The sequence below is a fragment of the Bacillus rossius genome, chromosome 2 (genome assembly GCF_032445375.1).
Source record: "Bacillus rossius redtenbacheri isolate Brsri chromosome 2, Brsri_v3, whole genome shotgun sequence".
NCBI classification, from domain to species: domain Eukaryota; kingdom Metazoa; phylum Arthropoda; class Insecta; order Phasmatodea; family Bacillidae; genus Bacillus; species Bacillus rossius.
In genome coordinates, this window is record NC_086331.1 from 27,459,222 (window position 1) to 27,481,674 (window position 22,453).

Sequence of the window (22,453 nt, forward strand, 5' to 3'; positions counted from 1 at the left end):
AAATTAATTTTATCTCTGTAGTAGAATAAAGTTTATTTCAGGAATTTAAGTGTAATTGAGTTGATTTTTGTTTAGGAAGTTTAAATTGTTATTTTATAGATAGAAGTTGTTTATTTTAAGTGATTAAGTTGAATTTTGTTGAAGTTTAAATTTGTACTTTGATTATTTTATAAACATTTAATTATTTTGTCAATAAAAAGATAAATAAAAAGCTGATTTTTGTATAATGCTCTGACTTTTCATTACCTGTATATAATCCCGGGTCTATCCCGGAATTATCTGTTGACAATCCTAAAATCCCGGCATTAGAAAAACGAACCAGGATCTAATCCTCTACTCAGAAATATGAACTGGAGGCATTTGTGTCTCCTCTCATGCTGCACTCCATTTTAGTTTCAGAAATTTGGACGATTCCTACTATACCAAAAAGCACTGCTTTACTTGAAGGTTAGATAACATCTATAACAATGATAGGACTGGGAAACTTGGTGGCAGTGTAGCTATGTTTATGTTTACAATAATTTTGCAATATTGTAATTGGTAATCAAACTATATTAAAAAATTTCTCCTGAAAATAATTTAAAACATTTACATGAAAAAATCTATTAAAATAATTATTCTAATGAAAGACAAACATAATTCCAGGTTTACAGCAAAGCATATAATTTGAATTATACATTTCACAGATTCAGGTCCACAGGTGACACTCTTCCTCACTAAAGCTGGTGCCAGTGATACAGAGGTCAGTGCCCTTCTAGCCATGTGGTCAGTGGTATATACCATCTTGAATACAGCTTTTTTTAAATTAGTTCATAAATCATCTTCCACTAAGCATCCTGTTCACTGATCTCTAATATTGAAAAAAATCAAAAATCATGCTTCTGCTTTGAGCAACATTTTTGGGTAGGCATCTGCTAATAGTGGTGTGTGGCTCTAGACTGCATGCCTACTGCTGATATGACAATTGTGTTTGTTACTCAGTCTAGCTAGTCACGACTGAATTGAACAATAACAAAAAAAAAGTGGAGAAAAATAATCCTGGCATTAATTAACTGTGTAGTATCTTCCATGTATGGCTATTTAAGGGTTTTCCATTAATAGGCTTTTCTAATGTTTTTAACTGTTAAATCACATGTCCTTGCATGCTGTATTTTTAATATTGTGTTGCAATTGCACAGAAAGGAAAGAAAAAAGACACAGAAATAAAGAGGCTGTGTTATCTGTCACATCTGATGTAAAGGACAGGGTAGTAAATGATAGTGCTCAAAAATGGTTTAAATGATGCAGTTTATAGGCAGGGCTTGTTTGTTTTTCCACAAAGATTTTTTTTCCAAATCGCTAGACAAACAGATATTTCCCATGGCTTTCTCCCAGATTTCCTGCACCACAAAAATTTGTGATTTATTCAAGGTTTCTGGGATTTCCCAGTTGGGCAACCACATTGGGCATCATAAAATAATATATTTTCTACCTCAATTTATAAATGGAATAAACCTTTGAGTCAAATTGAGTCTTTGAAAACAGAGTTGAGCTTGAGTGGTTGCAGAATTTTTTTTGGAGATGTAGTAAAATTAAGAGTGCTATAATATATCATGATTAATAAAAGGGGTATAAAAATGCATGCAGGAACAGACTATAATTTGGTAAACATTTGAAGTAGCTCTTGATTAGTACTAAGTGGGATAAATTAACTTAATTTTATTAGCAATATTTTTTCTGTCTTATTTAGGAACATGATATTAAAAATTTTAAGTTCACAGACCATATGATATTTTAACTACAGTAGAACCCCTGTCATACACTTTTCAACGGAGGGCACAAAAATGGTGTATGATGCGGGAAAGTGTATGAAAAGGGAAATAGCAATAATAAATTTTTTTTCCAATCTAGCATTCCAGCACAATGTCAGATTAAACATAATTACATATGTGTAAATAATTGCATTATATTAATGAAAGATATGAATTCATCATTATATATACATACAATAAAACCACCAGAAATGTAAAATACAGTGCATAATTAAGTAAAGCTGACATGAGAAACAGTGGCCTACAAAATCTTATGAAGTCCTTTCTTGGAGGGGGGGAAAAAGTCACCAAGCCTAAATTAGAAATAAAAAAACAAAATTAGGCCATTTCTTGGGAAAAAAAATCAGAAATTTTTGTTTGTTTCCTGTTGCAACATGCAAGTTCTTCAACATGTTGTTCCAATTTATACAAGTGAGGGAACACAGGCTCACTCCCACTGACACTGTTAAAGTATCAAGACAAGTGTCCAGTGCTTCTACTGCTTGTGTGTACGAAGCTGCAGGTCTGGGTTCTTCACCATCATCATCATCCCCATCTTCTTCGCCATCTTCATGCTGTTGATCAGCATCATCTGTCTTCTGATGAATGTTGTCCTCAATTATGTCGAGTGTTTGTAATTCAGATGTAACAACTCCATCATCAATACAAAAAAACTCGTCAAATGTGACATTACTGCCCAACATTTCCCACTAACCTGAACTAACATCACTGACATCAGGATCCTCAACTGTGATGTCCTCCTGAACCAGAAACCCTGCTTTCTTAAAACAATTTCTGATGGTACTGGGGTCAACTTGAGACCAAGCCAATGCAATAAAATGTAGTGCAGTTAACACACTGATTGACAGTGAACTTGGATCTTTAGAACACTCAATCATGGTGATGGACTTTTGAACAAGCCTTCTCCTGTACTTGGGTTTGAAACTTTGAATAATTCCCAGGTCTAGCGGGTGCAGTTCGCTTGTACAATTTTCTGGGAACAAACAAACTGTAACGTTTCTCAAAGTAGTCTCAAGTGAGCTACACAGTCGTCGATGAAAAGAATAATCTTGCGATTTTGTACCCCCATTTTCGCATATAAAGCATGCAACTGCAATGAAAACAACTCCCTAGTCATACATGTTTTCTTGTTAGCATGATATTTTGTTGGCAAAGTTTTCACACCTTTCAAACACCTTGGTTTCAAACTTTTACCAACAACAACAGGTGGTAACTTCTCACTACCATCACAGTTGGTGAACAGCAAAACAGTCAGCCGCTGCTTACTAAGCTTCCCACCATGACAACTTTCACCAAGGAAACTCAAGGTTTTATTTGGCAAAACATTAAAAAAAACACCCAGTTTCATTAACATTGAAGATATAGCAGGGTTCTTACTCACTCACAAGAGATGGTAGCTTCTCTTTCCAGTGTTCCACAGTGTCAGGATCAACACTTCTATCCTCCCCGCATACAGTGTTGTAAACAATGTTGTGTCGTTTTCTAAAACGATCGATCCAGCCGTTTGAAGCAGTGAAATTCTGGCTACCTAGGCGGGAAGCTACATGCAATGCTCTTTCTCATAGTAGTTTACCATCCGCGGGAAGACCTGCCGCGCATATGTTGATAAACCATTCTTTCACCAAATCGTGGAGTTCTTCAAATGGCGATGTTTTGATGGCCATACTATTTTTTTTTTGCCATTGGCCCAGTTCTTTGCGCAACATTTTCAATAGACGCTCGCATTTTCGCGATCGTGTTAATAGTCGATACCAGCATCCCAAGTTTATTTGCCAACAACACACGAGTACCGACATGGGCATCTAACTCTTTTAAGATGTCCATCTTTTGCTCGATTGTAAGCGGTTTACGTTTCCTGCTACTAGACTCCATTGCCGTTAAAGCGTTTTTACAAACAACTTTATGCAACAGAACAATTTTCAATAAAATTTTAACCTTAAACACGTAGAATACCAAACAATCAGATCGTAAGAAAACAATAATAAACGGGTAATATGTATTCAGTTCAAAGATTGATGAATGCACAAAATATGAGATCCGTGCCTTGGTAAAGAGCGTGCAGTGTTTTCATAACCATTGCTAGTTTGCGCCACTAGTCTCGCTTCGGTGCTGGCCATAGATGCTACTAGCGAAGTGCACAGTCTTCCTGATACTATCCATATCTATGGGGCGATAAAGTTATTTTTTTTACGTTTACAAAGGTAAACAATAGATGTTTTTCAAAATAAAAGCATTAAAACGTAGTTTGTAAGGAGGAATATAACAAACATTTGTGAATTTTGGGACTTTTCCGCTTCGTAAAAACGTATGAAAGGGGAAATTAATGATTTTATTAGTGTATTTTCCGGGAAAGTAAACCATTGTAAATAAAGTACTTTCGGCGGGACCAAAATTAATCAGCGTATGACACGGGAAAATGTAGGAAACGGGAACGTATCATCGAGGTTCTACGGTATTGTAATATTTTCACTATTTAAACAACATAAACTTATTTTTTAGCACCATTCAATAAAGGTGTGCATAAAACATGAAATTACTGAAACAAAACGTGTATAACATATTAAAGAAAAAGGTTAACTCCAGTTTTATTTTAAAATTTTCTTTTACCATCCTCTCGTTAACAGCTACTTTCCCTACTTCGAAAAAGACAATACTTAGGCATTTTAAAATGTCACAGCACATTGAAAAAAATAAATAAACCTGATACAAATGAATTATTACCTCTTTTGTAAACAAAAATAAAGCCATTCCCAATTTCAAATAAATAAGGTACAAATATAAGTCTTTCTGGTTTGTTACGTTCTTGCTAGGCATAAATACACTTATGCAGTAAAAAAAGTACATGATAGGAAAAAAAAATATTTTCTTTTTAAAGTTTGTTTATTGTGTACAAATCCATGGCATATTGTTGGCCTGTCATTCCAAAATGCCATCATTACTGGTGTTGTGTGACGTGAATAGTAAAAATAAAGAATAGGTACTTTAAGAAAACTACATAAATTTCAGGAATATCTAAATAGTACGAATGTAAATACAAAATTTTTCTGTAAACTGTTTTAAAAAAAGTGGTGCCTGATTATATGCTTATTGCACATGCTAAATATGTAACAAGTTTTAATAAAACAACTGTTGAGTCTTGTCTGGTCTCGTAGAATAAACTCGAATTTCGAGCCAAGCCAAGCTCAAGTTATTCAATCGTCTCTACTCATATTTTTTGAATCTCTGCTCACATTTACTATACATTGTTACAAGTGGGGAAAACAGATCCGAAAGAATAGCCCAATTAATTAATAGGTTTTATTTACTAGCTAATATTTACATAGTTAATTAAATTATATAAGGTCTGTCCACATATTAATAACACTTTTGAAATTTCACTATTTACTTTTCCCACTGGAGCTCGGCTTGACAGCGGCTCTCTCTACTGTATGTCTTTTACCGCACACCTAGGACTCATCACACTGCTTTGCAGTACTCACTCATCCACCGCACAAACAACACCTTCCAGGATGCTTCAGTACCTGATGCTCCGATCTTCACACATGAAGCCTGTCATTCATTACACGCTATCACTCACCAAGCTTCACTTCACTGTTCCTGCAGACTGGCCTCCCAGTTTATACACCTCTCGGTCCTGCCCTAGAAAGGTCTTGTAGCCCTTCGAAGCTGCGAGAACAATGGCAGCCTAGTTACGACAGTTCATGCGTACAGGGCCCTGGGAATGTGCCACAGAGAGTTTACCAAACTCAGTGGGAAAGCACTGGGAAAGGGGAAGGGGGAGGTAGCAACCACTCTAATGGATAGTAGTTGTACCTCCGCTGCATCTATACCAGTAGAGCAAGGAGGGAGTCCCCAGGGATCCCGCAGAGTGGTTCTCAGAGCCAGTCTTGTCTCCAGTAGCATCGCAATAGTATATTGTGCCAGAATAGAGATGAATTATAATTATCGGCATTGTCAACTTGTATAAAATTAGTATATGCAGAGTGTATCAAAATTCATGTTACAATGCTTGAAGGTAGAAAGCTCTTATTATTTGCAACCATTTTTGCCAATAAACATGTTGCCGGAAACACGTAGTTAAGCCCCTGTAGCCCCAGAAAGAGTCAGCGTAGGCAACCCGTTGTAGAGTGTTATGTTGTGGATGTGCGGGCGTTCGAGTAGAGAAATAACCTTTTTAATCATGGCACAGATTTTAATTTCACTCTGAAATCAATCACAGCTTCGGCTTTGTTTCACAACATTGTAATTGTTGCATACGTTTTAACAACGTGACAGCCTAAAGCAACGGCTCAAAAACACGCCCACCTTGAGCGACACAGAGGTGGCAACGGCGAATCATGTTTTCGCGGATACGCTGGAGCATGTGTGGAGTCGACCTTATGATTTTGAACGCTTCAATGATTCGCTGTGTAAGCTCTTCTACCGTTTCTACTGGCGTAGCGTAGATAAGCCATTTACGTAACCCCACAGAAAGAAATCTAACAGGGTTAGGTCCGGTGACCTTGGCGGCCATGCGACAGGGCCCGCTCGTCCAATCCATCGGTTTGGAAATGTTTGGTTTAAATACTCTCGCACTTGCAGGGAAAAATAAGGTGGTGCCCCATCATGTTGGTACCACATCACACGTCGGACATGCAATGGAACCTCTTCAAGAAGACCTGGTAGTTCATTCTGAAGGAAGTGGAGGTATCCGGCACCGGTGGCCCACACATTAACTGAAAAACGTTCCTGGCGAGCTGTAACACACGTTGCATGCGGATTGACATCATTCCAAACATGACTGTTGTGCGAATTGAGAATAGTGTCTTGAGTGAACTTGGCTTCATCGCTGAATAAAACCGCTAACTCGGGGTTCCTCAATACTCTTCAAATGTACCAACGAGAAATAGTTATGCGAAGAGGATAGTCCGCTGGACCCATGTGTTGCACTTTTTGAAGGTGGTACGGGTACAAGAGTTGCTCATGAAGAACTCGCCAAACAGCCATTTTGTCAGCGTCCATATCGGAACCTTCTGCCCTTGTGCTTGTATCCGGACTCTCCTCAAATCTCTGAAGTACATCTTCTTCAAAACTGGGAGTACGAACCCTGCGTGGAGCACCAGCATTTGGTCTTGTGACGGCACATGTACCAGTATCACGCATTCGCTGAGTAAGTCTTGCAAACATGGTGTGAGCTGGAAACCTACGACACGGATATCGTTCTTCGTACAGACGACGGGCGGCTCGTCCATTTTGTCTAGCTTCCCCGTAAACAAGCAGCATGTCCGTGTACTCACTAAATGTGTACTGCATTGAGCTCCACTAAAACGTCACCCTTTTCAGAACCACAGCGAAAGAAATGACACCACGAGTTTGCTTGTACGACAGAACAGTCAACGACAGACCACCAGTGATATCAAAACACACTGCGACACTGCGATGTCACGATGCGCAGTGCTATGGCACGGCACGAACGGAAGAAAAGAGGTGAGGGAGCCACCAACGGAAGTAAAAAGGGGCGGGGGTCAGCATTCGACATCGTACAGTCCTCTCGAGCGCTGCCCGGCGTCGTAAACACGTAATTCACCACAGCATCGTCTGTCTCACACAAAGCCCAACGGGTTGCCTACTCTGACTCTTTCTGGGGCTACAGGGGCTTAACTACGCGTTTCCGGCAACATGTTTATTGGTCAAAAATGGTTGCAAATAATAAGAGCTTTCTACCCGCAAGCGTTGTAACATGAATTTTGATACACCCTGTATATACTATGACCATTGAATGCATTATTATTAATTCCATAAAGTTAGGCTTTTCAACATTTCATTACCCAAAACGATATATGCTACCAAAAAATGGCTGGTATGAATTTTGACTCCCCTCTCAAAAATATAAGAAGATTCATATATGCTACACTGAATAAGCACTGCACTTTCTCACAAACTGCACAGTACAGTCAAACCTCATTATTACAAACCTGAAGGGACCATAATTTTAGCACTTTGTAATAACGAGGGTTTGTATTAACCAAACTATTGGGATATCATGAAAAAAAAATTGATTTAACTTTAAATGTCTATATTTACAATTATAAAGAAAATTATACACACCGTTGGTAGTATAAGCTGGCTTCACTACATGCATGACAATATGTAAACACTGAAGAAAACAAACACAATGCAACACTTACAGAATAAATCATAATACAAACTTCAATAAACTTGCATTCATGACACATTTTCTATTCAAACATTTGGTTTAAAAAAAGCATCAATTCTGGTTTGCAATATCTTTATCTTATAGGCATTGTTTACCACATTTAACTTTGGTCGTATCTACTGCTGCGACTCCCTACACATAGTTTTGCCAACAAGATTGTTGCGATCCTTAAACCGTTGTAGCCAACCATTGCTGAACTTGAAGTCTGAAATTCCTAACCTCAATGCTAGGTAGTCTGCCTTCTTCTGAATCATAGGTCCAGAAATTGACAAGTTTGCTACACGCATTTCTTAAAGCCACTGCAACAAGGTAGCTTCCATTTCTTGATGTTTTGGGCCTCGCATTCTTTTTCTTGTTGATAATCTGCACGAACTCGCAAAAGCCGGATTAATCTTTTCACTTTTTTTTTTAGTATTGTCGACGACGACGATTGCGGGATGTTAAATTCTCTCGCAATTTCAGTTTTCGTTCTCTCTCCATTGTCTACTTCTTCGATAATTTTAATTTTAACTTGCAATGTAAGTTCGCTGCGTTTACGTTTCGCAGTCATATTACAAAACAACTAACACTCAAAATTGAAGTTAAGATACACGTGCGTGAACAATGGAAAATATCAGAACTTTTTTCCATAGATTGTTTAAACTTCTACGTATGTACACTTCCGACAACTAATATTAATAAGGTATAGAGTTCTTTCCTTTTCGTTTTCAGTTTACAAAATGGCATCTTTTCTAGTTTAGTTACTAACATCGCCACTAGAGTTGAACTTTTCATCTTGTTTTTCGACCATTTTGCGCTGTAGGATACATACATTTATCTTTGGAGAAACGTTTGTTTACATGACGGTTATGAAAACGATTTACTTTAGACTTCGGCGGTGAAATTCGTATTAACCGTTTACTTATACACGTTAACAGCTACTTGAGGGATCAAAACAACTTCGTAATTCATATTAACCGTATTTCGTATTAAAAGCACTGAATAACATAGGAAATCATACTCTATTTTCCGGGACTGTGAAATTACTTCGCATAAACGGGAATTTCGTACTAAGCGGATTCGTATTATTGAGGTTTGACTGTACTACTGTATGTTTGTATTTGACATTTTTTTTCCAAATCAAAATATCATCTTTTTTACTTTAGAAACTATAATTTTAATTTTGGGAAGATAAAAAAAAATTACTGAAAAGACTATGTTCTATGTGGTTCACAGTTCGCCAAAACCAACACAAAAAAAATTCTTCAATTTAAGCAATAAAAACTCCATCTGATGCCATAACATGCACACTTGTAAACTTGCAAGTACTATGAATACATAAGTTACATACCGTGAATCCATCTTCACTCTCTCCTTCGCTAATGACCCCTGGGTCAGCATCACCCACAACCTGAGAAGTCTGCTCTGAGCCATCAACACTACCAGAACTTTTTAATTTATCCTTCTTGTGTTTCAATGAAATTTTGTTACCTGAAACAAAGAATAAGTGTATTTATTTATTTATTTTTTTATTTAATAAGCTTAGCTTTGAATATATTTGCTAGAACATAAGATGATACAAAATACAAGTAGGCTACTATGATGTGATTGTAAATTTATTTTCACTGTTTAAGAATACATTAGTATACATAAATAAAAATTAATACATGCTAATCTACCTCTATTAATATTACAACATTAGTAATGGCCAAACTGTTATAATGAACTTCTCACTAGTATATCTGAGCAGTTAGTTGAAAAATGTTACTAGTTTAACAGCATATTACAGTTTGATACTAAAGGGTCACAATTCTGTTATCCCGACTTGTAGAAAACACCATTTTTAGTATTTTTAATCATACTTTTTTTGCAAGGCTTGAAAATGCTTATTAGGACTATGAAAATCTTATTCTACAAGTTTATTATGAAAGAGTCATTTTATTTACAATGTAGTCACTCAACTAATAAGTAGGGCTTTCCTGCCATTCTAAAAAGTTTTGCGATCATCAAAATTTTTTTCCAATCTAGCAAGAAAATTAATTCTCAAAATTTTCAGGGTTTGTTATGTTCACTACAGTCAAGTGATGTTGAGAGAAAACTATGTAATTCCGAAAAAGACTGATTTAACATGGTATGTCAGAGACATAACATAAAACCATGTTATCAGTTAACTTAAATTTACTGGGAAAAGAGTTTAAAACTGAAAAGGCTTTATATGTGCTTGTAAAACAGCGCACAAGCCGCTGCCCTGTGGTTAGTTCCTTTCAAAACGTGACAAAGGACAATTATATAGATCTGGTAGACAACATCCGGCTACAAACGTAAGGAATAAAGAATCAGTTATTCTCACATGCTACCACGTATTTTTCGGTTAAGTAATACACAGCAACCATCCAGATGTGGAACCCCCTCCCCTTTTATTCCTTCTTAGGGAAGTAATTGCAACTGGCAATGATAATTCTGACCACTTAGGTAATTAACTTTGTACGACATGACTTGATAACAAGGTGTGAGAGTAGTTAAAGGTTAAATATTCCCATCTGTTGTGAAATTTTATTTGGAAGACATCAATAATGAAACTAATTTAAGTTTTGATGAAACATTTTTTATTCTTTCAATGAGGCACTCTTCATTTATGTTCTCTGTTGGGCACAATTAGAGGTTGTATTTGCCCTTAATGGTAATTTCTTTTTAGGAGACTCCTACCTACTTAGAGAATATTTATATATCAATAAAAATTCAATAAGAATTACTGTTAGAAACAAATGCAAAAGGAATTTGCGGGCACACTTCACTAAAGTTTAATCATAACTTGATACTCATGCTCAATTTTTTGTGAAAAGATGTTTTCATTTCTGTGGTATCATTTTGTTTGGAATACATACAACTAATAAAATAAATTATAATATTAACCATAACATAACTTTTTTTGCAAACAAGAGTCCTAAAATGTCTTTGTGCTGGTAGCTCTTGAAAGTTCGCCATGACTTTGTGTGTGCTTCCTTTCGCGACGAGAGGGGTTGTATATGCCCTTGAAGTATCAATTATTTTAGAAGACATCCTGTATTTAAAAATAAATTAATGTTTCATCAACAAATGAATACACTAAAAAGCAATAATTAATACTACAGTTACACAGCAGAGTGCATTTAAATGCTTTATTAGGCATTTGTATTGCATTGCATTAACTAAACGGATTACCTGCTCGTTTGGATTATCTACAGCATGGTTCTCCTTGATAAGCACCTTATTTCACTCTCACATGGCTTCAACAGCTCCCTTGCCCATTGTGTCAATCTTAAAAATTTTGGACAAATATTGCACCTCATGCTTCTTTCTGTCTTTCTGTTCCTCGTACCAATGGTTACCATGATATATAGATAGTCATATTTTTAACTCCTATCCAACAGACTACACAGATACACACAAGCGTGAAGCACTGTATCAACTAAGTTGGAGAGTGGAGACGTAAAAAGAAGAGGCTAGGTTGGAAAGAGTGCCGCATAAATCACTATCTCCTCCTTAAGTGTGTGATGTCAAGAGCATCCACCCATTGTCACTCAGAACAATTCATCTACTGGCAAGTCCCAAATACTATACACAATACAAATAACACCACTACTTTTCCTATTAGGCAAGCAGAATTACATACTGAATAAAAATAAAATTGTGACTGTAATCTGCACTCAATGTTGCTACTGACATTCCATCCATTCACTACCTACTTTAACACCTGTTAACTTCACACTACTGAACAATAAATATAGTTAAAAAAACTAAAGAAACATGCTTTTAAAGATTATCAAACTAAAAAGTAAAAAATAATTTTAAAATTTAATTTATGACAATAGTATATAAGCAATACTAGTATAAATGAGAAAAAAGCTTGAGGCGCTTTGTGCCATATTTTTTGTATATTAAGCGCCCCATGCTTTTTTCTCATTTATACTAGTATTGCTTATATACTATTGTCATAAATTAAATTTTAAAATTATTTTTTACTTTTTAGTTTGATAATCTTTAAAAGCATGTTTCTTTAGTTTTTTAAACTATAGTCCATCCACGGTAACCTCCTACTTTTTTAAACGAACCTTTGAAAAAACACACCAGGATGCAGCATGTTTGGTTCGTTTGCAAAAATACTTTCCATCATATGCATATTAAACATGCATTAACACTAAATTACCGTATAATGATGTTAAATAAAATTTTACAAAAAAAGTAACTATCTATGTACAATATTATTAATATTAATGATCTCGCATGTGTGTAAATGAAACAGTGAGAGAAGTGGTGTGTTGGCAATGATTAGAACGAAATAGTTCCATAGCCAAAATATATATTTTTTGACTTTCCGCGTGTATTTAAGAATTTGTTTGGGTATTTGTTAAGTTTGAACATTTTTTTAAATCTCTGGTGAAATAAAAACGTTATGTTAACGGTAAAAAAATATTACGTGCCGAAACCGTGGTCGCGCATTAATAATGTTAATAGTCACTTGTTTGTTTTCTCTTTCAGCCGCTTTCAGCAGCTCTTTAAGCAGTCTGCAGTCTGTACGCCATTTTGCAGTGTGTTTTAATATATTACTGACCGTGAAATAACGTACAGTTTGTGTTTCAGGATTTTGTGTTAATATTGTGTATTTTAACTTTGTTATATTATTTATTATCTACTATTGTAATGATGGAATTTGTTATCGTTTTGATATTTTGTGTGGTTCTTGTGATTGCTGTAATGGTAATTGGTTCCGGGATGGGGAAAGCTACTTCGTCGCAGCGTCAGATGGACATCATTAACGTCGCTCAGAACTTATATCTTTTAATTAGGAAAGGCGACTTGAAGAAATGTGACGTTACGCAGACGACCGCGTTTCTTCTCAACATCGCAAAGTCAACTGTTCTCAAGTAAGTAGGCTTTTTTCGTTTTCATGCACGTAAAAAAAATATTGACTGTGTCCTAAGTATTGTCGGCCTGTGTTTTAACTCACGAGGTTTTTTGTGTTTTATTTCCAATTTATATTTTTTGGTGTGCGACAACACCGCCATGTGGCGTCTCTGTTGAAAACTTAACCTAAAATCATATTAGGCCTACTCAGGTCCTAACAATAACAATATAGGCACTTTCAAGTATTTTTATGGGTGTGATACACGTTTGTTTATAACGATGTTTATAAACTTTATGATAGGTTTAACTATAACATAAGGGAGTGATTTTATAATTTGCATTTAATTAGTTTTTCATCTGTTTGGGAGATCACAAAATAAATAAAAAACACTTCATTAATTTCGTGGACAAAGTCTGTAATGTTTCCATTTAGTGACCACAAAGCAAATATTTGTGACAAAATGCCATATTTGGAACACTGCCTAACTGCGTATTGTGAACGGGTCCCCGGAAAAGTGTTATATGACAAATGTTTTTTTTTTTGGTTAGGTACTACAAGAAAGACATTGAAGAAGTTTCAACACCAGGAAAAAAGAGGAAAAAAAGGCCACAGGAAGGAAAGTCACTTGACACAGTCGACGATTTCACAGTAAATGCAATCAGGAATGCAATTTACAGGATGTACGCTGAAGGTAAAAATTTGATACTGAAGAGTAGTTTCGATATCACTGGGGTAGGCCCTACTTAATTGTATTCATTTCATATATCCATATGCAGATTGACCGGTTCAGTTTTTTTCCCGATATCATCTGTCCTTTAAAAATACTTAACATTTTTGGGTGGTTTGTTAGGTTTCTTTATTGATATGGTATTGATATATAGAATATTGTGCAACATATTAAATACGTACACGTCCTTTTAAGGTTAGGTTAAAGATAGAAAGAAAATTGTTACATTCTAAAACTACAAGTAATGTTTATATCGTTATACACAGTATACATATTAAATAACCTCAACTTTTATGATGTATCAGAAGGTTAAATAATGACTATTTCCAGTATCAATAATATCCAGTTGTGCGCTTTAGCAGTAATTGGTTACAAATTAGTGAGTTGTGGTCTAAGCAAGCATGGTTATTAAAAAAAAATTGGGATACTTAATTGGCTAAATTGTACTGTGTGGCAGGGTCCAGTACAATATATATTCTATTGCAAAATAGTGTCATGCCCCGCCTAACCCTTTAGAAAATATAGGGGTATTGTTATTTTATAAACAATAGTCCTACTTCATTGTAATGAAGTATCATATGAAAACACAACTTAGCCAGACAAACTGTGTGTTAGTGTATGAAGTAACAGAAGGTTATAAAACAGTAAAAGTTTAGTATCGCGTATCCGATTCGATACATTGATCCTGATCGCATGATCCTGCAAATATTGATCCTGTGATTGATGATGCTTGCTTTTCTAATTTATTACGTTTAAAAATCCTGTACAAAACCAAAAATAAAAACCTGTGATGTAGTAATGAGTTATGATTTAAAGTTGAATAATAATGAAAATATATATGTCTTATTAAACTTATGATAATTATTTTTGCTATACCACAATATTTGATTATGTTCAGGATCTTTGATCTGAATAAATGAAAAAAAACATTCACCACACGATCAATAGGATGTACAGGTTCATGCATAAAGATCTAGGGATCACATGGGATACACGATACAAAACATTTACCTACAACACAGTGTAGAGCTTGTAACTTATTGATTGCTAAATTGAATGCTGAAATACTAATGGGTAAATATTTACTTGGGCGGTATTTCCGAAAAAAAATGTTAAAAATCCGAAAATACCTTTATTTTATGCTCTTCAACTTCCTCTTTTCATTAAAAGTGGCGGAGATAAGAAATTCCAAATACTTTAGAAGATATCGAATTTTTAAATTTCATCATATGTAGTTGAGCGGTATTTGCGAAAATAAATGTTAAAAATCCGAAAATACCTTTATCATATGCTCTTCAACTTCCTCTTTTCATTAAAAGCGGCGGAGATAAGAAATTCCAAATACTTTAGGAGATATCAAATTTTTTAATTTAATATTTTAAAACTAAAATGGTTGATTAAGTCAGGTCAGTTACATTATAAATACTTTCAAACTAAGGTGATATTAAAAATAATGTGAATTAATTTTAATTATTCTTTAGTTTTAAATTATTTATAATGTAACTGACCTTACCTAACAAACCCGTAACAAAGGATGTACAGTAACAACTCACGTAAATTTTTTTGTTACTTATTACTTGGGCAACAATATCAAAATAACAAATAAGACTTTAAAATTAGAAACGTTAAAAACTCACCTAAGTTGGAGGCGGTAATTAAACACCGTTTTAAACAATAATTGAACTAAATAATCACATATTAGTTCATTTGAATTCTGGCCTATCACGAACAAAAACGTGACATCATTATCCAATAAAAAAAATAGATACTCGTACGTAAACAAGAAACAATGGTGCACGCACGCCACAGGAATGCGCTGGTTTTGTGCTGAAATTTAAAAATTCGATATCTCCTAAAGTATTTGGAATTTCTAATCTCCGCCGATTTTAATGAAAAGAGGAAGTTGAAGAGCATAAAATAAAGGTATTTTCGGATTTTTAACTTTTGTTTTCGGAAATACCGCCCAAGTAAATATTTACCATTAATTTAAAAGTATTTTTGAAATGTAAGTTTATTAAAACTATTTAATAAATGTAAATTGTGCACTTAAATTATCTTCTACGGGGTTGTGGTTTCGCTTAGTTTTGTGTACCTCTGTTATTTCATGTATTGTTAATGTATGCAATAAATTTACAGGTTTGAATGTTACAGTCGACACCATTTTGAAAGAAATCAGGGAAAGACAAATAGATTATTATGGTGGAAGATCAAGTCTTCATAAATTGTTAAAGAAGATGGGATTTTCATGGAAAACTGTTGATGGACGAAAAGCTTTGATAGAGAATGAAAACATAGTATTGCAGCGAATAGATTTCTTGAGAAAGTATAAAGAAGAAAAAGAAAGAGGTGCCAATTTCATATTTGTTGATGAAACATGGATTTTCCAGAGAGGCAAGGCATTAATTTATTTGAAAATTTGTTCTGTGGTCCAATACAAAGTATTTCATTTCCATTTCATATATTTTTCAGGAACTGTATCAAAGTCATGGCAGGACAAGAGTCTACAATCTGCGAAGAGACGTACTGTTGGAGATGGTAAAAGGTTTATTGTTGTTAATGCTGGAGGGCGCACTGGCTTTGTGCCAGGAGCAGGATTACTTTTTGTTTCAGGTCAGAAGACTGCAGACTACCATGGCGAGATGAATGGGGAAACTTTCTTGATGTGGTTTGAAGACATGTTGGTGCATCTTGAGGAACCCAGTGTCATCATAATGGACAATGCTTCATATCACAGCACCCAGGTATGTGCAATGGTAAAGCAGTGTCTTTTTATTGCTCAAATTGTAATGTGAAAAATTTACATGTGTTTATTATTGTGTATAAGTACGAATATTCGAGACTAATACATTTTGCCAGCAATAATTGTTATCTTAATAGTATGCCTACACTACATTTTTATAAACTATAATGTTTGAGCTGAAATTGATTACACACACACACACACAGATATATATATATATATATATATATATATATATATATATATATATATATATATATATATATATATATATATATATATATATAATGTAATTGAATTACATTGTAGTGCAAACTAATTTAGTAGAGGGTTTGAAATACCAAATAAAATTTTTTTATTGCAAACAGCATTTGAAAATGACATAATTACTTGTTTGGTAAAAGGACCCACTTTATGAATGCTCTGTTGCCCTACTTAATAAATTAAAATAATATTTTCAAAAAAATTTCTAGTCACTAAACTAACATGCTTTGTTAAATTTAGAAATTCATTACGACAATATGCCAAAACACATGTTTGCTTTGCATAAGTACAGTAGAACCCTGTTATAATTTGTTTTTAAGGGGCTACAAGAAAAAAAAACATAAGCAGGAAATTCAATTTAGTACTTTTTAGTGTGGATTTATTGCCAATGAACTCAACAAGCTGCATAAAGATATATTTGATGCTCCAATTTGCTTGTAGCAAGCTAAAAACAATTTTTCTTTAACATCATGGTGCTTCCAGCTTCTATCTGCTTTGTCTTTACTTACACATTGTCTCATTGCTGTAAAATTGTCATATTTCTGTATAATTGTCATAATTCACGACAGTGTTTACAGTGGAAATGCTTAAGTCCAGTTCTTTTGCCACTTGAACATGTGATTTAAGTGAATACATTTGAAAACACACAGAATGGCTTAAAATTTATGAATTTATTTGTTTTCCAAGGGTGTCAACAGGCAGTTAACTGCTAACATACACATATACATAGACAGTATAGACAAAGGCTTTTAATTTTTTTCGTCTTCTAAAATTTTATGAAGTGAACATTACAAGCACGAAACGCATAATTTGTGAAACATTATATCCAGGAATTAAATACATTGTCCTTATAGGGAAAATATTGGACTTGAAAAATAATACATTATAGGCAGGAAAACTTTATAAGCAGTAAAATTGTAACAGGGTTCTACTGTCATGAATTCTTATCAGCTACTTGAGTATTTAGTTAAATGTTGGCACAACGTAGGTTGAGAAAACACCTACAACGAACTGGACCAAGGCTGCACTGATCGCGTGGCTGGAGAAGAATGGGATAAAACATGAAAATAATTTGTTGAAAGTGGAGCTGCTGAGAATAGCTAAACAAAACAAGCCCCGAATACGGTATATTATTTCGTTTTTTTTACAGCATTTCTTTAAAAGTGAGATAGTTGCAAAAAATTACGTATACACCTTGTTCTAACACACTTTTCAGATATGAGGTAGACGAGTTGGCTCGTAACTATGGCCACGAAATTCTACGACTCCCACCCTATCACTGCCACTATAATGCAATCGAACTAGTTTGGGCTCAATGTAAACACCATTACAATAGTAACGTGGGGCGGGCCAAGAGATTTGACAATGATGCAGTTGCAGCCATCTGGAAAGAGGCTCTTGATGCTTCCACACCAGAGAGGTATTTTCATGTTGCATGACCAATGGGGTATTCCTTTTGAAGTAGAAATTGTTTTATTTTCCTGTAGAACATTCCTCAAGCTTCAGCAAAACCCTTACCATACATTTTTACATAATACGTAAGTATTGTTGCCTAGCAGCCTGGTCCTACCATTCCTTTTGATAACTTTGTGTGCTAGTGTGTGTATAGTGTGATTATCATTTTGTGTATATTCATATACCAGTAATACAGCTTTAAAACAATTGGTAAAAATAAGTGGTTTGAATTTGTGTAGTTGTCGTTTTGAAAATGTGTTGCATGTATGTGTTTGTGTTCGTGTTTGTGTTTGTGTTTGTAATTTTATTCCCATGTGATTCATACATATCTGTGTAGTTTCTAGATCTAACAGTGGTGACTTATTTGCAAGGTTTTTTTTTTTTGTAATTGCAGTCCATTTGCAATTGTTTCATTTCCATAAATAGTTTTGTATTTATTAGTAATTGTGATATTACTTTCTGTTATGCTTAATCTTGTGTCAATGACTTTAAAGTTATGGTGGGTTCAGTGCTGTAGGCAGATTTAAATATTCAGATAAAATTTCAACGTAGAGAATTTTGAATATTTTCATCTAGCGAACTTGAATAGGTATTTACACATGTAGTTCTTGCACATTAGTATTTTCAAAAGTTATGTTATTATAGTGAAATACATATACAGTAAATCATCAAAACTATTCAAAAAATTAAATTTTCGCTATATCTCACTGTTTTTGTCTGGGACAAATTTTAACCAAAAACAAACACAAAACTTATGAAATAAATATTTTATCATATGCATTCTAAGCCTTTATTGATAACATATATAATATTTACAGCTTTATTATATCTTGAATAAACCACTATAATTTTTTTTTTTTCAGATAACATAAAACAAAACATGTTACTTCAAGTATTAAATAATAGCTTTGATAGTTGAGGAAAACACATTAAACGAGTTTTGTTGTGTTTAAAAATACTTTCTTGTGGAGTGAGTTCAAAATTGTATGTAATAAAGAGCATGCCATGCATTGTTTACTATGCCGTTTTGACAGAAACAAACATATTTTGTTATAGAGTGGTTTTTGCTATAAACAGGTCATTTATATAGAGGTTTTACTGTATACATTAATTTTTTTAGATGGGCGAGGTGTGTGGATCACGTGGAGAAGCTAATTCAAGCAGACTGGGAGAGAGAAGTCCACATAGACAGCGGCACCATTCCTCCACTCATCATCCACCTCGGCGAGGATAGTTCAAGTGAAGACAGTGACAGCGAAGAATTTGAGGTTACGACACAGCAAGTAGATGGAGACAGTGAAGTACTGGCAGTTCCTCTTGATGATTTACCCGGGTGTTCTTATTGAGGTCTGTATGTAATAAACACCTGGGCAACTGTAAGTATTGGGGTTTGAAACATTTTTTTTTTCTTTTATGCATTCCCATGAAGTATGTTGATTACTGGAACTTTATGTATTAACTTTATATTACACGTATTATGAAATGAATATTAAATTTCATTTCTGGATTCGTATAGGTGTATGTGAAACATTTTATTTTGTTGTGTGTCTTCATTTTTCAGTGAACTTACTTGGAAAACAAAAAGCCAGTCCCCATCCAGGGCCACAAATAAATAATGCATATAAGTGGTATAGAAATTACTGTCAATTCTTCACCACAATTTTACTGTTCATAAAATTATGATTTTGTCTAATAAGTATACTCAGGAAAATGTATATAACCATATTTTTATTTGTGGCCTTAACCGGCAAAATGGTAGGGGTTTATTAAATAAAAGAAGAAAATTCATTTTTAAATGTTTTCATCTGAATTTGTTAATTTTATTAAACCTTCAATCCTTAGTCTTTTCCAGATTGCTTAGATGGACAGCCATATGTATAATTTACAATACTTTTTTTTTCAGATGCAGAAAACTGTGTTGAACTGTACTAAATGATGATATTTATTGCTTACATAAATGTTGTAAATTTATATATTCTCCTAAAAATTTACTTTAAATTATATGTTATTTCTTTAGCTAACAAACTTATTTTTTAATATTTTTACCATTGGGTATCATAAATAATGTTATGAACATATGCATGTATACTTAGATCATATTCAAATTACTTTTATATATATATATATATATATATACATACATACACACATTGTTTTGACAGCTGGTGATTGTAAACAAACCATTTGACATTTGTCACATGGCAATGTTTTTGTTTACATACGGCGGAAGGATACATAGTGACATTAAAGTAGATCCGGTGAAAAGCAGGGCTTCAGAAAAGTAGGAGGTTACCGTGGATGGACTTTATATTTATTTTTAACTTTTTAGTTTGATATTCTTTAAAAGCATGTTTTTTTAGTTTTTTAAACTATATTTATGTATAATTATCATAGGGAAATGAGTTACCGACACTACCTATTACCATCTGAGATAACTATTTGGAGTTGCAACGTCACAAAGAAATGGTAAAGTCTCTCCGAATCATTTACAGTTAGATGTATGGATATAATCTTAGAATTTACCGGAAAAAAAATTTTTTTTTTTTGGCGTGGCCTGGAGTAGAACCCACGATCGCTGAATCCGAAAGCTAACGTCACAGAAGTCGCGCGCCTTAGACCGCTCGGCTAACGAGCGTAATAAAATTGGTGGGACATTTTACAATCATGAGACACTCACTCTTAGTCGAAAGAGTTACAGACGGACAGACAATCATTTACAGTTAGATGTATGGATATAATCTTAGAATTTACCGGAAAAAAAAAAAACATTTTTTTTTTCGGCGTGGTTAAGCAAGCTGAAAGGCTAGCACAGAGGAAGGAACAATTGAAACTGGTAAAAGTATGTGCTTTGCAAGAAAAGAAAACTTAGTCGAAAGAGTTATAGACGGACAGACAAACATACAGGTGAAGCTAATATAAAGCATGTAAAAAGAATGTTTTTACCACTTCAGAGCCTTGCAATTAAGAGGTGAAACTGCATTAGATACACCATCAAGCATCACATCAATAGTTCAACCTCACTAACACAAATATACCTCTAGCTAGTAGCTACCATAAAATTAGAAACAGAACCATATTCTCCAATTTAAGTAAATTTTTGCTTTCCTTTAACAATAGGACTATGGCGAAGCCAAAGCAACAAACATTACAATGATCTCCTGTTTCAAACTAAAAAAAAAAAAGGAGAAAAAAAACTGTATGATTTAATAACCAACTTACCAAGTGACTTTGTTAACTTCTTCAGCCCTTTCTTTCTCTCCAAACTGCCAATACTCAGCAAACTTCCCCCTGAAATATTACAAGAAAAAATTGTTTTCATTTGAAATGTAAAAACCTAACATATATATTAATTGGTAACTTAAAATCTGGTTTGAATTATCCATCAAAGCTCAGTAACAAAAGTATTAGAACATAAAAAAGGTATATTTCACAAGATGATTATATTCTATGAAACTAAGGAAAAGATTCATAGACATCACTGAAAAAAAACACAAATGAGAAACTTTTTATAGTCTGGTTGTCAAAAACAGATTAATTTGTATGGTATTTTTATTTTTTCAAAAATATGTAAAATTTACACTATATGATTAAATACTATGTATGCTGCAGCTAAGGTAGAGAACAAAATAATTCTGTATTAGAATCACAGTTAAAAATCTAAATAATTTTCTTAGATGAATCCTAGCAAAATAAAAAAATAAAAAAAAGGAAAGTGAAGTGGAGCGTGACAAATGTTTCCAGCATAGTGCTTGTTAATCAGCTGCAAGTGTCAAAAGTAGCCTTGTCTTCAGGAATTTACCAAAACTAAGACCAATATCACTCATTGATAATTTACATAAATATGCATTTTTTGAAGCACAATAATATATGAAGAGTTATTGAATCCCTACAAACTTATTGTTTGTGCCTTATTTATCTTCTGGAACTCTTAAATGCAAGCAAAATAACAAGGAAATGATGGGGTATATCGGTGGTGAGGTAAATCGGAGGTAATTTCAAAAATAAAATAAAATTAATCCTTTTTATAATTTATTTTTAATAATGCCAAAATATTGCTTATACATTTCTTAATAATAAAAAAATATTTATGTTCAAATACCTATTACATACACAAATAGAAAAATTAAAATTTGTTATCATTATTGCGAACCTTAAATTATGTTAGTTTTATAAAACAAAACAGATTTTTTTTAAAAATTGGCAAAATATGTATTTACACAAAAAAGGTTATCCTATACTATAATTATCTATATGCATTTTTTTGTTAAAGGGTACATGGGGGGGGGTCAACATTTTACCTCCAAACTACCCCAGTGTGGGGAAATTAGTGGAACTTTTTTCTTTATTTTCAATTTATTTTTTGTTAGAGTTATTTAAAAAATTTATAAAAAAACCA

The 22,453-nt window shown here is 33.8% G+C and overlaps 2 protein-coding genes across 8 annotated transcripts in view; one reads left to right on the top strand and one right to left on the bottom strand.

Annotated features, from left to right (window-relative positions):
• LOC134529191 (rab11 family-interacting protein 2) overlaps positions 1–22,453 on the bottom strand; it is a 96,386-nt gene that overhangs the window by 40,937 nt on the left and 32,996 nt on the right. For all 4 annotated transcript variants that reach the window (XR_010074493.1, XR_010074494.1, XM_063363032.1 and 1 more), the window contains exons 6-7: positions 21,277–21,345; positions 9,338–9,477 (exon numbers count right to left, since the gene is read on the bottom strand). Coding sequence is in view for 2 of the 4 variants with exons in the window: in XM_063363032.1 (XP_063219102.1) it covers positions 9,338–9,477; positions 21,277–21,345 (209 nt within the window). In the remaining 2 variants the exon portion in view is untranslated. The remainder of the gene's footprint in view (positions 1–9,337; positions 9,478–21,276; positions 21,346–22,453) is intronic.
• Positions 12,265–19,853, top strand: LOC134529193 (uncharacterized). 4 transcript variants are annotated; one of them, XM_063363039.1, is made up of 6 exons: positions 12,272–12,890; positions 13,420–13,562; positions 15,735–15,989; positions 16,068–16,133; positions 16,209–16,339; positions 19,178–19,853. In XM_063363039.1, the coding sequence occupies exons 1-6, from the start codon at positions 12,667–12,669 to the stop codon at positions 19,289–19,291; spliced, it is 933 nt and encodes a 310-aa protein (XP_063219109.1). In that variant the 5' UTR covers positions 12,272–12,666; the 3' UTR covers positions 19,292–19,853. The 4 variants fall into 4 exon arrangements, with proteins under 4 accessions (XP_063219106.1, XP_063219108.1, XP_063219107.1 ...); XM_063363038.1 differs by having other exon boundaries at positions 12,267–12,890; positions 16,068–16,339; XM_063363037.1 differs by having other exon boundaries at positions 12,269–12,890; positions 15,735–16,133.